This window comes from Tetrahymena thermophila (assembly GCF_000189635.1).
Source record: "Tetrahymena thermophila SB210 genomic scaffold scf_8254752, whole genome shotgun sequence".
Classification (NCBI taxonomy): Eukaryota; Ciliophora; class Oligohymenophorea; order Hymenostomatida; family Tetrahymenidae; genus Tetrahymena; species Tetrahymena thermophila.
The window spans coordinates 1,156,473-1,174,060 of NW_002476512.1; the positions used below are offsets into that span (position 1 = coordinate 1,156,473).

General features: G+C 24.4%; 1 protein-coding gene across 1 annotated transcript; it reads left to right on the forward strand. All coding sequences in view use genetic code 6, as the record gives it.

Moving 5' to 3' along the window:
* Positions 1 to 206: 206 nt before the first annotated feature.
* TTHERM_00121010 (hypothetical protein) lies at positions 207 to 16,885 on the forward strand (the record flags this gene model as incomplete). The annotated part of the gene is made up of 11 exons (XM_001010796.2): positions 207 to 337; positions 454 to 544; positions 619 to 661; positions 724 to 783; positions 858 to 933; positions 1,077 to 1,210; positions 1,400 to 5,467; positions 5,524 to 9,258; positions 9,459 to 13,984; positions 14,068 to 14,337; positions 14,390 to 16,885. 11 exons carry the CDS (start codon positions 207 to 209, stop codon positions 16,883 to 16,885), a joined length of 15,630 nt encoding a protein of 5,209 aa, XP_001010796.2.
* Between the last annotated feature and the right edge of the window lie 703 nt (positions 16,886 to 17,588).

Below are 17,588 nucleotides of genomic sequence, written 5' to 3' on the forward strand. Positions count from 1 at the left end.
AATTTCTTGACTTGATTATAAAACTTTTAGTTAGGATTCATAAATCAAATCAAATGATCTGATTTTAATTATTTTTGAATTTGTGAATAAAATACATAAAATTAATAAAGAAAGAAAGGAATTAGATTGATTAATTAATCATTGAATTCTGTCAATAATACTATTTTAAAAGCGAAAAATTTATTTTTTAGAGTATTATTGCTAAGATGATGAGTTAAAAGAGCGAAAAAGATGAAGCGCGCTAAATTTTAGATGATCTTATCAAAGAAAGTACTGAAAATTAGCAAGAAATAGACTAAAACAGCTACCAAACATTAAGATTAATACAAAAAAAGAAGTAATTAAATGTTTTGTGCATTAGAAATTTGAATTAAGTAAAGTTAATTCAAAATAAATGCATATATTTAGTTTAATTTATATCGCTAAAATAATTTTTCTTTAATAAAATAATAGAAAAGAGTTAAAATTGTCTATAGCAAATGAAATAGTAGATAGATTGTTATCAAAAAGTATCGATGATTCTTAAAAATAAATTTTATCAAATGTAAATAGATATTTTGTCATTTTGAAATAGCTTGCAATTAAACAATTAATTATTTTATAAAATTAAATAAACAGCTTTCAAAAAACATATATGAAGGAGAGGATTAGTTATTAAAATGTAAGTTATTCAAATATTAGCAAATGCAAATAAGATTAAGGCAATTTTAATTTTATAAATAGAATAATTTAACAGTTTATTTACACAGCAAGTTGAAAACATGATAATCAATAGCAAGAAAGGTAAAATAAAATTAAATAAAATAACTTCAATTTAAGTTAGTTACTATCCATTAACATATAATTTTTAAACTAAGAATCTCAAACAGTTAAAGATCTACTACAAATAATTCAGTAACAAGCAGACAGAGAACTTTATTCTTTCGAATCGGAGTAATAAACAACGAAATGCTTTACAAAATTTGAATTTAGAATTATTTTTATCAAAATAATATTGAAATCAATTATTTATTTATTCCTCTCTTAACAGAAAAAACGATTTTTGTTATTTATTTATTTTAATTTGTTATCAAAAGTGATTCTAAGTTATTTACCTAGATTCGAGAGCGTCTCTAGTAAAAAGGAATAAGTACTGGACCGTAACAAGCTGCTGCTACATTTTAAAATAGTTTTCCAGATTTAAACAAACCTTTCAGTTTTGATGATCAGTGTAATTATTTATTTCTTTTTTTATTTAGATAGAGTTTTATTATGTTTGTATAGCAAGTTAACAAATTATTTTATCAATAATTTTGATGATTGCTTGATCAATATGAGATTTTGTTTTTGATTAAAACTTTATTTCAAAGATAAAAAATTTAAAGCAATTATTCTTAAAATAATTATAATAATATTGTAGAATTTGATGATATAAAGATATAGGGTAAGGAATAAAACAGCCCTTTTGATAAACATTAAGTTGATTAAGGCAAAAGTGATTAGAATAAAAATACAAACTTATTAGATTTTGATGGCGATAATTAGTTTAATTAGAATAATATTTAAAAGGACAACAATGAATAAAACTTTAATTGGGATTAGTTTTAGTTTGGTGACATTAATACTTTTAGTAACTAAGAAAAATAAGAAGAGAATAAATAGCAGTAGTAATTCAGTGCTGGCTTTGACATGGATTGGTTTAAAAACAATGAATCAGTGCATTCTTAGATTTCATAGAAGCAGAGTGGAAAAAGCAATAGGTAGATTTCGAATAAATAATAGGAAGAAAAATAAGAATTCAACTTAAGCGACTTTATTTAAAATAGTCAAGCATCTCATTCATAAAGCGTTAGTAGCAATCATAAAGACTTTTCATTGACAGACTTAGGTCTTCAAAAAAGAAGCTAAGATTTAAAAGATAGTGGGGTTAAAGTATAAATGGATTAAAATGTATTGAATTTTATGCCTTAAATCAATACTTAACAAATATAAGAAACTCCTAAATAAAGCAAGCAAATTTTAAATATGGAAGAAAGCTCCTCTAATTAAAAATAGAGCTAAGAAAGCAGCAGCTAATTATAAAATAAATTTAAAGATTATAATCAAAATCAAAAACCAGATGAGATTAAAATTAATTTGATTAAAAGTGATAACTAATTAATCGTAGGATCAAATAATGTGGAAGATAATTAGTCTTCGTCTTTCGGTAAAGGAGAATTTGTTCTTAAATTTGGTATGAATGAATCTTAGCTCAGGAAAAATGTTGTTCAGCAAAATGCTAATATAAAGGATGATGAAATTGATTAAAATTTGTTAAATCCTAAGAATATTTCTGATAATTATTTACTGCAAGGCTACAAGCAAGCTTAATTTGATATGCGTTTAAATAATATGCTAGGAAGTGTGTAAAAATGTGAGTCTGAAAATTCCAGAAGTGGATCTCATTTTTAAGACAGCTAAGCTCAGCAGAGTTTATAAAATTTAGAATTTTTTCTTAAATTTGATTAAAATTAATCAAAAAATATTTTATCTGATGAAGGTTTACCTAATATTGGAGATAAATCCTAATAGCTAAGTAGTAATAGAAAAGATAAAGATAATTAAATTCAATTAAAGCTAAATGAAAATAAGAATATGATGTAAAATAATAGTAATATAAATGAACCAAATGAAGCTGTTTAGAAAAAAGATAATGTAGATTTAACTGAAAAAGTTAATTTGGATAATATGTGGGATGAAATGGAAAGTTATAAATCAGAAGTAGCTAGTAAATAATCGTTAGAAGATAGTTATATAGCATAAAAAGTAGCTGCTGTATAGGGAAGAATAAATACACTCAATAAAAGTAATTTAAATTTGAGTCAAGCAAGTATAAAATCATCTGTTTCGAAAAAATCTGATTAATAGAAAAATAGTCAAATTATTAATAAAAGCTAAAATCTTAATTAAAAAACAAATGAATTGCTTTAGAGGTCTAAAAAATATTAAGAATACCCTTTGAAAGAAAATGTATAATTTACTCATAGCTCATAAAGTCTAAATTAACAGAATTAAATTAACAATGATTCTAAATAAAACTCAGCAAATAAATAAGAATAAAAGGTTAATTTATCTCAAAATGTTTTCTTTGATCAATCTAGCACAAGTCACAATAATTATAATTTTGAAGATTTTGGAATGAATTAAAGTCAAATGAGTGAGACTTCTTCTAAAAGTTCAGTCGTCATGCCTAGAAATGAGGAGGAAAACTTTCAAACAAACAGTTAATTAAATGTTAAAGAAACAAATGAAAATTTTAATTAAATAAAAATGCAGATAGATTAGTAAAAAAGTTAGTTAGGTAAATTAAGTTCTATTAGTAATAAAAAGCACTCAGATAGTCTTTCTCAATAAAATGAATAACTGAGTTAAAAAACTTAAGAGATAATTGAAAGGGCAAACAATTTGAAAAGAAGCTAAAATATTTCAAATGAAAATATCAATTAAAATGTTAAATTACATTAGAGCAATAGTAGTCAGTAAAAAGGTTTGTATAAAGATGAGTAATCTTCAAAAATTAAAGATCTTATTGAGAGAAGCTAAAAGAGTATTTAGAAAACAAATGAGAATTTTATGAAATATAGCGTTTCTAGCAACGCAGTATCTAACAAAAGTAAATCCTAAATAAATTAAGTGAAAATGACATCTTCTTAATAATCATAAAACTAAAAAGAAAAGAGTCTTAACTTTGAAGATTTTGGCAATTTAAACATATCTCAAAGCTAAAGCTAGAATGATAGCTAAATTATATCTGAATACATAAAGCAATAAATTTAAGGCTGCAAAGACTCTGATATAAGTAACAATAAAAACAACAACTTTTTAGATAACAACTCAACTATCAAATAAAAATAAGTATCTAGCAAAATAGAAAATTCAAATAATTTTGATTTTGATGAATTTGGATCAGTTCACGAAAGCGAAAGTAACTAAAGTAAAAGCAGCATTATCAATGTCATTCATGCAAACACTATAAAAAATTTGTAAAATAAATTTAGTAATGCTTAAAAAGAAATGCAAGCAGGTGATATCTCGAAAACAATAAGTGTTGGCATTCAGTATTCTGATGATAAAAAAGCAAGTGGTTAATTTAATTTTAGCGATTTTTAGAGTGTAGAATAATCTGCAGTATCTAATATAACTTAATTTTAAGAGCAACAAAATAAGTAGTAACAGTCGCAAATTAATCCAAACAATAACAGTAGTAGTAGTAATAGTTAAATATTTCCTCAAACTATATCTTAGATTTTCAAATAGAATGATAGAATTACTAAATCAGATATAAATCAACAGTTCAATTAATTTTAAAACATTGAACATTCTCTTTCGGATAATGATAAGGATGTGAATTACTTGTCGAATCTTTCTTAGTTCACTAAAAACTCAGATATTAATGAGGAAATTTGTAAGAATAGCGAGAGAAAAGAATTAGCAGAGTTGGCTTAATCTGTGTCATCAAGCAGAAGTAAAGTTTAATATGTATAGCACAAGATTATAGAAGATTACTAAAATGAGGATAAAAGTTAGTTAGATACCTTACAGGAGTAACCATTAAAAGAAGATAACGAACTGAGTCATCAATTCTATATGTCCAATCAGTAGAAGCACAACTTCCAAGATTTCTTTGGAAATTAAGATGAAAATATTGATCCTGATAACCAATTCATTGAAGAATAAAAAGTTATCAATGAGCGTCTTAACACTCCAAAGTGTGCTTTAAATAAAAATGATTTTATTAATAACTAGGATTTTTAGCAGCCTTAGTATCAAAATTAAAATTAATAAATTTATATTGATTAAAAATCATCATCTTTTTAACAATTCGGATAGGATTTCAATAGTGATAATCAAACTTTAAATACTCACAATTACACTAATCAAGCATTCTAAAATATTTAGGAAGTATCTGGATAGATAAAAAGTGAAAATTCAAGTAAAAAATAAATATAGCCAAATATAATTTAGCAAAATATGATTAAAACATTTGATCAAAATCTATCTGAGACTTAGGATTTTAATAATTAATTCTAAATCAACGATTAATCAGACTAGAAAAACTAAATTGAAAATTAAATGTATAATCAATTTAATGAAAATTAGAACAAGGAATTCTAGTAACTTCCATCATTACCTACTGTAAATTTTTAATCCAATTCTAATTTTAATGTCGCTGCTGTAGATATGTAAAACGACTTAGAAAGAGATTTGCATCATAGCTAGATCAGAGGGAGATAAGAAATCGACAGCTAGATGAATTAAAACAGCAAGAATTAAATGTAGTAATTTAATTAAAATTTAGAATATTAGTAAAAGAGCTACTAAACTGAAGAGAAAAATGATAACAACTTAAATATAGATTAAAGTATCTCATTTGAAAATGAATATAATTAAAGATTAAACCTTCAAGACCATTAATAAAACTTCAGCATGTAGAATAAAAGCAAATCAGGTAAAATAAATATCAAATTTTATTATTTTTAATTTATTTTTATTTTTATTTAATAGCATTAAATTTAGAAAACTAAGAAATTGCTGAGAAATATTCTTAACTAGATTAATAACAATAAAGCGATTAATATGGCTTTTATGAATAAAATGTAAATAAAAATAATATAAATTAAGATAATTTTGGCGAACAAATGTAGCAATAATTTTTATAGTAAACACAATAATAATCAAATTAAAATAATTCATAAAATTAAATTAAAAATAATGATTAATAAAATGAAAATGAGGCTAATATGGGAATTTAATAGCAAGTTTAAACTAACTATACAAATGTGGCTAATAATTTCGAATAGGAATAAGGTGATTATAGAGCTTAGGAATACAAATTAATGAGTTCGTAATTATAAAATAGCAATCTTTGCAGCGAAGACTCTTAAGATTAGTTTTCAAGTTTTTAATAGGCAAATTAAACGAAATATATAAAACAGAAATAGAATTAATAAGATGATCATTAACATCACAATGAGGTATCAGATGAATAAAAAGATTCATTCATATATGAGCAAGATAAGCAAATTATTTTAGAATATGAAGACAATAATATAAAATAAAATGATTAAGAGAATTAATTAAATAACTATGTACAAAATGAATAAATTGAAGAGTAATACTAAGAATAATAGGATAATTTAACAGACAAGATGGTAGATCAATCTAATAACTTAAATACCTTCTTTTTGAATTAAAAATAATAAGTTTTGTATACTTTCGATCACTCACAATATTAGTAAGGTGTCAAAGGGCTTGATTTATATAGCAAAGGAGAAATTATGTACTTTTAGGATTAATAAAGTTAGATAGAAAGCTAAACTTAGAATTAACAGAACTAATTTACTTAGGATTTTGAATAATTAAGAAAAAAGAAACAAGTTTTTGATTCGTATGGCTCAGATAGCTAATACTAAGACCAAGATGAAAATATTATAGGCCAATAAATCCTTTTTTCTGATTAAATTTAACCAACTGTTTTAGAAACGGTTAAGGAATAAAAGCAACCTGAGATTGATTTATTTATGGGGGATAATAAAGATTTTTCAAATCAGAATTTGTTCAATCCCAAAGCAAAAAATGTAAATTAAGATGACGAAGCTAGTTTTGGAGAGGAATAAGATGAAGAATACGAACAAAAGTTAAAGTAGTAATATTAAAATCAACCAGTCTAAAGAGAAGATTAAAATGTAAATCAAGAATAATTTTAGTTTGATCCTCAAAACTAAGAACTCAACTAATAAAACGAACAGCAACTTTAAAAAATGTTATAAAATATTTCAATAAATGATTAACAAAATAATTTACAAGAATTCTAAGGACAACATGGTTAATTCTTTACCCACTTAGAAAACTAAGAGAAAAATGAAAATCTAGGAGATGAAGAAGAAGGAATTAACTAAATTTTAGAAAATTCAAGAGGTGAATAAATATAAAATCACAATAGAGTTGAAAGTAATTTGGAAATTGTTAAAAATCCTGATCTTTAATATGATCTTAATTCTTAAATTTTCTAAGAGTCTGTCATAAATCCAGATGGAAATGAAATATTTAAGAGCACTAATAGATAAATACTTGAATTATTTCCTTCTATTTAGCACAATGTATCAAAAGGTCTCCATAGTCATTAAAACAGTAATATTTCAATACCCTATATAAAGAACTCTGTATGTTAGGCAGAATTGTCTATGATAAACGAAAGTTTACATTAAAATTAAAAAAATAATAATTAAAATAATAAAATTGCAGAGGTTAATTAATATGAATAGTTTAGTCCAGAAGAAGCTGCTAACAATCCTCATTACTTATTTGAAAATAAAACTTAAGAGTTAAATTAGCACAAAGATTAATAACAAATTGAAGGTTGGAATTTTAATTAACAACAAATTTTAAGCAACAACAATACTTAATAAATATAAAACCCAATAAACAACGTAAATTAAAATTAACAATAAAATGAGGATGAATTTTTTATGGCAGATTAATATGGTTACCTAGAATAAGGATTTATTGAAACCGGAATAGAAACAAATACAAAGGACAATTAATATAGTAATAAATTAAATAAATAGAATATTTCACAAAAGTAATGTCAAGATTTTATGGTTAATCAAGGTGTTTTTAGTTAAAATAATAGATATAGTCAATAATTCAATAATATTTAAAAGGCAGAGGATTCATAAACTAACTAAAGTCCTTAGTATCAAATGGATAATTTAGATTTTAAACTTAAAGAAAATAGCTAAAAATAAGAAAAAATATTGAATAGCTAAAATGATTTCAGCTAAAAAAGATATGATTTTCCATTAGACCAAGTTGATAAAAGCTAAAGTGATTTATTTTAAGAAAATTAAGATAATCAAGATCTAAGATTTGGTTCTTCTGCTAATAAAACAGGTGATCAAGATTAAATCCACCAAATTATTGATTAAATTTCGCCATAGCAATAAGAAAATTAACAAGATTAATTAAACTGGGATGATTTTGCCAATAAAACTGGAAGTAGTGTAGACTCATAAATATAAAATTCTTTTGAAATATTTTAATAAATAGGGCATAATAAAGAGACTTAAAATTAATAAAATAAAGTCAATTTCGATGATTTGTTTGGATTCGTAGATCAAAAAAAGTCTTCATAAAATTTAGATCAAAAAAATAATTCATAAATTGTTCATTTAGACATGAATAAAAATTAATAAATTAATAATAAAGAAAATGACAATAACTTAAAAGATAATTTTGATTTTTTAAATTTTAACAACAATAAACTTGCAAATAACTCTGATTTTTATGATCCAAATAGCAATAATAAAGATTAAAATAATAATAATAATAATAGCTTGATTGCTTCATTTTTAAAAAGTGATGATAAAAATAATTAAAAAATTAAATAAATGGACAGTTCAATTTTAGAGAAAGAAGAGAAAGGAAATACTAATGAATATAGTGATATTATGACCAATCCAGTAATGATGAATTATTAAAAAAATGAAGATAAAAGCTAGAGCTTTGATATGGGTTAAAAAATAAATATCCAATTAAATTAAAATATGTCATAAGAAAGAATAAATTAAAATCCATTTCATGATTTTAGCAATAAACTTAACGATTAAGACCAAATTTTTGATATGGGTAAAGCTACTTCTTTCTAAGATAAATAGTAAAAAATAGAGTAAACTTTTGACATGAATATGCCTATGAATTTAAACACAAAAAAAGACAATATTGATGATAGTATCGAAGTACCTATTAATTAAAAATCAAAATAAATTAATATGGAAGATAGTTTTGATATGAGTAAACCCACTAAACTTAATAATAAATAATACAAGGATGATGAAGAGAGTTTTGATATGAATAAGCCAGTTAATCTTTATAAAAATTAAAATAAATTAGAAGAAAGCTATGATATGAACAAGCCAACAAACCTTGGATAAATATAGGAAAAAAACGAAGAAAGTTTTGACATGAATAAACCAAGGTAGCTTCATTTTAAAAATGACAAAAAGGAAGAAGATGGGGGAATATTTAACATGGAAATGCCCAGAATGATGCATAAAAAATCTATTTTATATGAAAATAAAAGCCCAATCGATATTAATAAAGAATTAGATTTTTTTTTAAAAGACATATTTGTGCCTTCCTCGAAAACAAGATAAAACATAACGCCTAGTTATAATAAATTAGATAACTTAAAAGGAAAATCTAAAGAAATCGATAATGTTGTAGACTCTCCTGCAAGAGGTATTTTATCAAGTTATTTTATCTTTTCAAAAGAAGCATTTAAACAAAATATTCTCCCCTGAAAATATTTTTATAAAAACTCGATTTTATTTTTATGATTTTGCAAGCAAAAATTTATTTGTAATTTTTGAAATAAAAAATTTACTTTTTTTGAAAATTTAGATTAAATATAAACATTTTTAAACTAACAAAATAATTAGGTAAAAATATTGAAATAGCCTTGATTTAACAAGTGAATCCTAATGACGTAGTAGATATGGAAGCACCAGCAATTTTTATGTAGAATACCAAGAAATCGACTTAGAGTGGAAATTCAGGTGGAAGAAATAATACCCCTAACAATCCTAGTTTTACTCATAATAACTTTGGATTTGGTTTAACAGGAGGTTTAAGTGTAATAGCTCCCATTGAGGGTGAAAGTGATTGTGAGTAATAAAATATGGATCTTGGAAGCTTTAGTTCAATTGCTAAAATTCAGTTGCCTGCTAAAAAGTAATACGAATTTAATGATCTTATGCAATTAACTCATTAAAGTCTTGCAAGTCTTAATTTAGATGTCGGTGTTGCACTAAGTGAGAAAATAGATAGTCCTAATTAAATAAAAAAGTTTGATTTGTAGATGGAAAAAGAACACTCTCACTGCTTTGTAAATTCACTTACAAATTTAGATCACAGTAGTAAATGCTCTCAATTGTAAAGTGAAAATCTCAAAAAGAATAAAAGTCATAATGATATTAGAATTTCTAGTGCAAGCAACTTTAATAATTAAAATTCATTAAAAATTTTACCTTTCAATTTAAAGAATAATTTAAGCAGCTATAACAAATAAAATAGTTAGACCAACAATAATTAATTAAAAATTGTTAATGTAACTAACTAAATTCAAGTCAAAGACAATGGTAGCCAAGAAATATCATAAAAGGAATTAAATATGCAAATAACAGAAGAAACACATTAACCATAGCTTAAAAATACCCTTTAAAGCTCATAAACGAATTATGTTCCGTAAATAAATGATAATGATAAGCTTAACATCTAACACAATGATCTTGCTTTAATTAATGTAATTAAAGAAAATGAATCATTGTAGGAACATATTCCCATCTCAAAAAATCTTTAAGAGAATAAAACTCAAAATAAGTAAAATGTAAACTTAGGATAAATTTTTGGTTTTACTCAAAAAAAAGGTAATTAATAAAATAATTCAAGTCTCAGTGAGTTATAAGGTCTTTAAATATCAGAATAGCCTTTATAAAATATCAACATTTAAAAGAAATAAAATTAAAATATTAATTAAGATATTTCTTGCGAAGTAGATTTAAACTCTAATTTGAAACAGAATGATTAATTAACACCAAGAAATTAAGGAGAATTTAATAATGAGTAAATAAATATTGAGAAATCACCAGGATCTTAATCATCTGAAGGTAGTGAGTCTTTTTATACTGTTAAGGATAAATTAGAAGTATCATATTAGTAAAATATTGATAAAGATACTTTAGGTGATAAAAAGTAAGATGATTCATTCTATTCAGTTTCAGATGAGTAAGGAATTAATTAGTCTAAGCAAAAAAATGAAGAAAACACTGCTTAAATAGATTAAAAATTAGATATTTAAAAGCCTTCAAGTAGAGATTAAGAAGACTAAGATATAAAATAATAAGATTAAAACAAAGAATAGGATAATAACAATTTTATGATTGAAACAGATGAATTAGATAAAGAATTAGAGTATTTTAATTAAGATATTAAGGCGCAAGAAGAAGAGAAAAAAGAGAAAATAGATTTAGATAAATCTATCAATAAATTCAGACCATTTGCTATGAATCCTAATGGAAAAATGTCTATTTAGATAACAAGTGGAAACTCTTCTTTTACTCAATAGAATGATAGCAAATCAATTAAATCTCCTGGTAACAATAATTTAACAAATCTTAGTATAAAAAATATTCCTAAAATAATAACTTATGATCAGATAAACCTTTAGAGTAATTTAAACAATTTACCTTCTTCCAAATCTAATAAATAAGTAACTGAGTAATCGATTATTGAGAATAGATAAATTATAGCTGATATGCAAGAAAATATTTTGAATTGTAATAATGAATCAGCTGAATTCCAATAAGATTAAGAGTAGAGAGTATAATCAAACTAAAATTATTCTGCTAAGATAGAGAATAATTATAAATCTGATTAAAATGAATCTATTGAAGATCACGATTATTAACGCCCAAGAGTATCAAGTCTTAATATTTAAAGCTATACTGCTTAAAGCAATACAAGAAATGTGATTAGCTCAAAAATTATAAATGATGAATAGTCTTCTAATACTTCTTAGGATTTCTCTTGTAATTTAAATACCTTTTTATCAACAAGGCTGTATCCAAATAAATAATCAATGCTCGCTGGCTCTGATTAAGATTATGTTTTAAAAATCAATTTTAAACAGAAATCATCAGAGGAAAAAACTACACACTTAAAAAAAATATCCGAAGCTTAAGAGTTGAATTCTTAGCTTGAATAAATTTAATCCCAAGGTGATTATAATACAGCATCAGATGATAATTGCTAAATTAGCCTTAGAGAAATAAAATTTGAAAAAAATCCTTTTGAGTCAGATTTCGAAAATAACTCTGAGGGTAGTAAAATAAAAGAAGAATTAAATGATTAAGATTAAAAAGAGTAGAATCATCTTTAAAAAGTTTAGAAAAAAAGTGAAAGTAGATAAAATCAAGAAGTAGAAAAGTCAAACGTAGCTTAGACAGGCTCTACTTTGGATAAGAAATAAGGTTTAAATAAAAGAGTTTACAAGTTTGATTTTGAAGATTATCAAAATCCAAGTTTGGTAGCTAATTCTTCTAGCGCTTCTCCTCTTTAAAAGTTTTACTAATAAAATAATTTCGTTGAAGATAGCATGAATAGAAATATTTTAGAATCGGAGTTTACTATTAATCAATCACATTTATCAGAAATAGCTGCAAATGATATGTAAAAAAATGGATAAGTAGAAAACCTTGATTTTAATAACTTATCTCCAATATCTGCCCACAAAATGATTCTCAAACCTGAATTATTTTAAGAAAATGCTTAAAATAATTTAAATTCGAATAGATCTTTTGCATCGCAAAAAGGAACAAGAATGCCTTCTCCTCCTTCTTCTGTATATAATCAGGTTGGGAAAAATAAAAGTTCGTATTATTAATAGAAGCAAGTTTAATAAAGTGGTGAAATATAATTGCTAGTTAGCAATACTCTGCAAAGTAAATCACAATCTTCTAACTAAGTCAATAAAAATTAAGAAAACAGTTAGGTGCCTCCACCTAATATGATTGATGAAGATGATATGTGGGCAAACATGAGGAACGAAAGTTCTATATCATAAAACGAGTCTGATGACTCCTATATGTCAGATATTATATAAAAAAATATTTTAGATCAATAGAAAGACTTTGAAAATAAAGATTCAACAAGCAATTAAAACTAAGTGATAGTAAAATAAGAATAAGAAACAAATGTATAATAAAATAAATCGCAAAGATAGATTGATACTGCAACATAAGCTCACCCTGTAGAAGCTCAAGATTTCTTAAATGATATGGTGAACTTTTGGAATAATTAAAACAAAGTATATAATTTAAATTAAAGCAACGAGCCTCAAACATCAAGCAGAAATAATTAAAATAACACTACTAATCCTCAAATACTATCTAATGCTGTTTCTTCTCAGAAAAATACATAAATTTAACCTGATTTCAGAAGAGAAGCTTTAGATAAAAATAAGACTGCATTTTTTGATAACACAATTCAAGGAAAAGATAAATACTCTTTAGAGATGAATTAATTGATTGAAAAGTAAAGTGAAAGTTAGGTGTTTGATTTCTAACCAATTCAAACTATATCACACCAACCTTCAAATATGTAGGATTTTACTTTTGAGCAAAAAATGGTATCCTAAAATTAGTAAAAAATTTCATATTCAGAAAGATAAACAGCTGAACTCTATAATTCATCAGACTTTCCACGCTATGATAGCAATAAAACTTAAAATTCTAGCAGCAACAATAGTAAACCTTAGCATTAGTAGAAAGTATTTGATTTACAAAGAAATCAAGATTTGCAATATAATTTGATCCTAAAAGGAAATATTCAGGATAGTATTATTGATGAGGAATCATAATTAAAAAATTAATCAATTCAGAATAACAACAAGAACAATTTTAATAGCAGTCCTAATAGCAACAACTTGCTAGCAGAAAAGACTCGACTATCTGAGATTCCAACAACAAGAACTATAACTGATTCTTCTAAAAATAAGCTTTCTTCTTATATCCCTTAAAACAACAAATCTTCTTCTAATGAGATTAAAAAGGAAGGATTAAATCCAAGGTAAGTGCAATCAATATATTAGCCAACATAAAATCTTAACTTTGGAACTTTCAACCAAGACTCATAACTTGTAAATTTGCAGCAATAAAGTTCTAGCGTAAAAGAGATAACTCCTACAAAATCTTACATGGATATCAGCAATTAATTTCCTTAGTATCCTCTTCGAATTGAGATATCTTCTCATCCTGAAGACCCTAAATTCTTTGAGAATACAGACAAAGAAAAAGAAACAACTAAAGAAAACCCTACTTCTCGTACTCCATCAACCTCTCCAAAGCAAGTATTTAAACTCGCTACAAGCTACTTAAATGTGCCTTCACCACAGACAAGTTTTGTTTTGGTAAGCAATTAAAAAAAATCATAAAATTAAAAAATCTTTATTTAATATTTAATTAAAATTTTTTTTTATTTAAATAAATTTAGAATAAAGTCAAAGATCTTACAGAAAGCCCTAATTAGTTATTTTAAAAAAATAATTAATCTAATTTGCCAGACTTAGGAGCTAAAAAGAGTAAAAGTAGACCAAGCAAAGAAGATGTTAAAGTTTAGACTATTTTAGAAGGTATTGTAGACCTAGATAGTCTGCCAGATTTTTAAGAAAACATTCAAAATAAGCCAAAGGATCAAATAAAATCTATTTTAGAAGTTGATGAATACCTAGAAAGATCTCCTTCAAAATTGTTAATCGAAGAAGTAAGATTTATGATAAATATTCTATAGAATCAAATTATTTTTTTTCTAATAGAAATCAGAACCACCAAAAATAAAGCTTCAGAAGACGCAAGATTTCGAAAGCAAATTAGATAATTTAGAATAATTAAATAAGCAAGAGTAGCAAAAGAACAAGAAACTTTAAGAAGAATTTTCACAAATTTATGCAGAGATGTAAAAATTAGCAGAAATGTAGCTAAAAGAAGCAGATATCTCAAAGTAAGAGGATTTTGAGTAGAAACAATTAAGTAATCAGATTCAAAGCTTAAATAGATAGCTTTAGCTTCTTACATAAAATCATGCTGCTTTGCTTAACAGGGTTGAGTCCGAAAATATAAAAACTATAAAAATAGCTTAATCTAATTTACCTTCATTTTCTGGAGACAATCAGACTAGCAAAACTAATTCTGAATAGAAGTTGTAAATAATTCAGAAAGAATTGACAAAAGATGATGACAAATTTGAATAGATAATAAAAAAATTCAAGTAACAAAAGCAAGAAATTTCTTAATTCCGTCAAGAAATAATCAATTCTGCTTAAGAAGAAGGTGATAAAATAGGTAAAAGCTAATAAAATTAAATCAAGCAAAATGAGAAAAATGAAGAGACAGAAACTAGTAAAAACTTCAATAATGTAATGGAAAAACAATCTCAGTTCTCAAATACATTATAAAAGATATTGCAAGACATTTAATCTTTGAATAACGTTAGCAAAAAAGAGGAGGTAGTTGAAAATTAACTTTAAAAGAAAATCAAGGACATTTAGGAACAAGTTCTTAAAAATAATGAGAAATTAGGTGAAATCAACAAGTATTACAATGAAATCAAGACATAAGTTAACACAGAAAACCGTTCTATCTCTCCAAAGGTCAAAGTAAATATCACCAGTGCATCAATAAAAAAGAGCTAATCTCCTAAAACAATTCAAGATATATATGATAATTATCAAAGTAATTTTAAAAATGTCAATTTAAACTCACATCCTAAGTTGTCTTAAAGCATTCTTTAACAAACAACCCCTTTTAACAAGAGTCCTGTTAGAGACGCCTAATTAAATGCAAAGAAATAAAAATACCTTTAAGAATACGAATCTTATTCTACATCAAATTAGAAAAAAAGATCTCTTAGTAGAGAAAGAGAGTCTTAGGATATTGAAAATTCTTTCGATTAAAAATAATAAATTGATGAGAATTCTTAAGGCTATAACCTACAAAACTAATTCAATTAAAACGCTTTATAGTAAGCCAAATAATACCTTCACGAATCTGCCTAAAGTAATAGCTTTAGCATGTCTAAGAATTCCTTACTAAATAAACTAAGTCCAAGTTCAATTAGATTCTCATCACCTTCTAACAATTTAGCCACTAAAATAAGCTCTCTCTCACCTCCTACATAGGATTTACAGAGATAAAATAACTTTTCTCAAATAAAAGAATAAAATTCTTCACTTTTTGATAAATCTTTGCTATCTGATTTGCAGAAGAATTAATACTTTGCTAATTAAGCTGCATTTCAGGCTCCTTAAAGCATCAAAAAGCCACCAATAGTTAAATAAATTCCAAAACCTCAACAAGAAAAGTTAGGATAAAAATAATAAAATCAACAAATAAGTTTGTAAAATACTTCATAATAAAAAGGAAGTGATTTCTATTAATAATACTAAAATTCAAATAACAGTTCCTACTAATAACCCAACTAAGATAGATAAAGAAGCTTTAGTTCAAGTTAGATTGTTAATAACATAAACTAGCCAGGATCATAGACGATGCTTAATTACTAAAATGCTTTTAATCCATAATAAATGCAGTCAATGCAAAATTTAAAATAATATCCTCCCACTTTATTTAGCCCCTAAGTAAGATCAAACACTGAAGTATTTGATTAAAACTTACCTAAATTTAGCTTCAATCATCAATAATAAAATGAAAATTTCCAACAAAAATTCTAGTTATTCAAACAAAACAATCTGCCATTCAATCAAAATTAAAACAATAACTTTTCTCAAAATATTCCCTTGTTTTAAAATACAAACAATTATAGATTTATAGACAATAATCCTCAATAACCACAACCTATATAATCTTAACAACTTAATTAATTCTTTGGGAATTCAGTAAATTTACCAAAAAATACAAACAAGTAAGTATTTTTATCAAATGAAAAACTTCCAACATTCAGTTAATCTCAAGCAAAGCAATATGAATATGAACAATAACAATTTGATAGAAAATATCCCACATTCCAAAATGAAGTCAAACCTTTCGATGAAAAGATAGATTCTTATGGAAATATTTTTAGATAGGATTAACTGTCTGCTCAAAAGCAGATCAATCAAGGAAGTTTATATGATTTCAAGAACTCTTTTAGCAATGTCAATATAATCAAATAAAAAAATAATAACGTCTATACACCAAATAAAGATCAAACCGTGCTTCTTAGAAATCAATAATATAAGGAATCAAACTTTAATTATTCTATTAATTAATACAGAAAAAATTTTGTATCAAATTATTATGCCTAAAATGAATGATACATTAAAGAAAGAATCGAGCAAATAATTTTCTGAGAGAAACACAAAAAAAAAAAATCACCAAATTTATTTTAACTACAATAATTTCCTACATTTTCTCTTAAAATAAAATTTTATATTGAAAATAAAACTTATTATCCTTTAATATATATATTATAAACAGAGTAATTACTTATTTACGACTAATTTATTAATATGTAGATTACTAATTTTCCTTTGTTTAAAGCACTTTTAATTCATTTTATATTGATTTAATCACTTTCTTTTAAACTTTTTAAATTAAAATTTTATTTATTTAAACATTTATATTTCAATAAATTTTTAATAATTTCTATTTTTTATTTTATTAAAAAGACATTTTTAACTATCCCATAAAGTCAAACAAACTTGCTTTTAATTATATTAAAAATTTATCAGCTTTTAATTTGAGAGAATTTGAAATCAATCATTTACCTTTTTATTTATCTAAAATATTGTTTCAAATTTTTTATTTATTTATTTAAAATGTTAATGTAAAAAATGAAGATAAAATATTACCTAGTTAAAAGGCATTCCTCTCAAGATATGAATTTTCTTTATTGAAATTAAATATAAATTTGAATGATAAAATATTTTATTGCAACATTAGTTTATATAAAAATGAATACTTTGATTAAGTAGTTAAATAAATAAATATTAATTTGAATAATTTAAAAATTAAGGA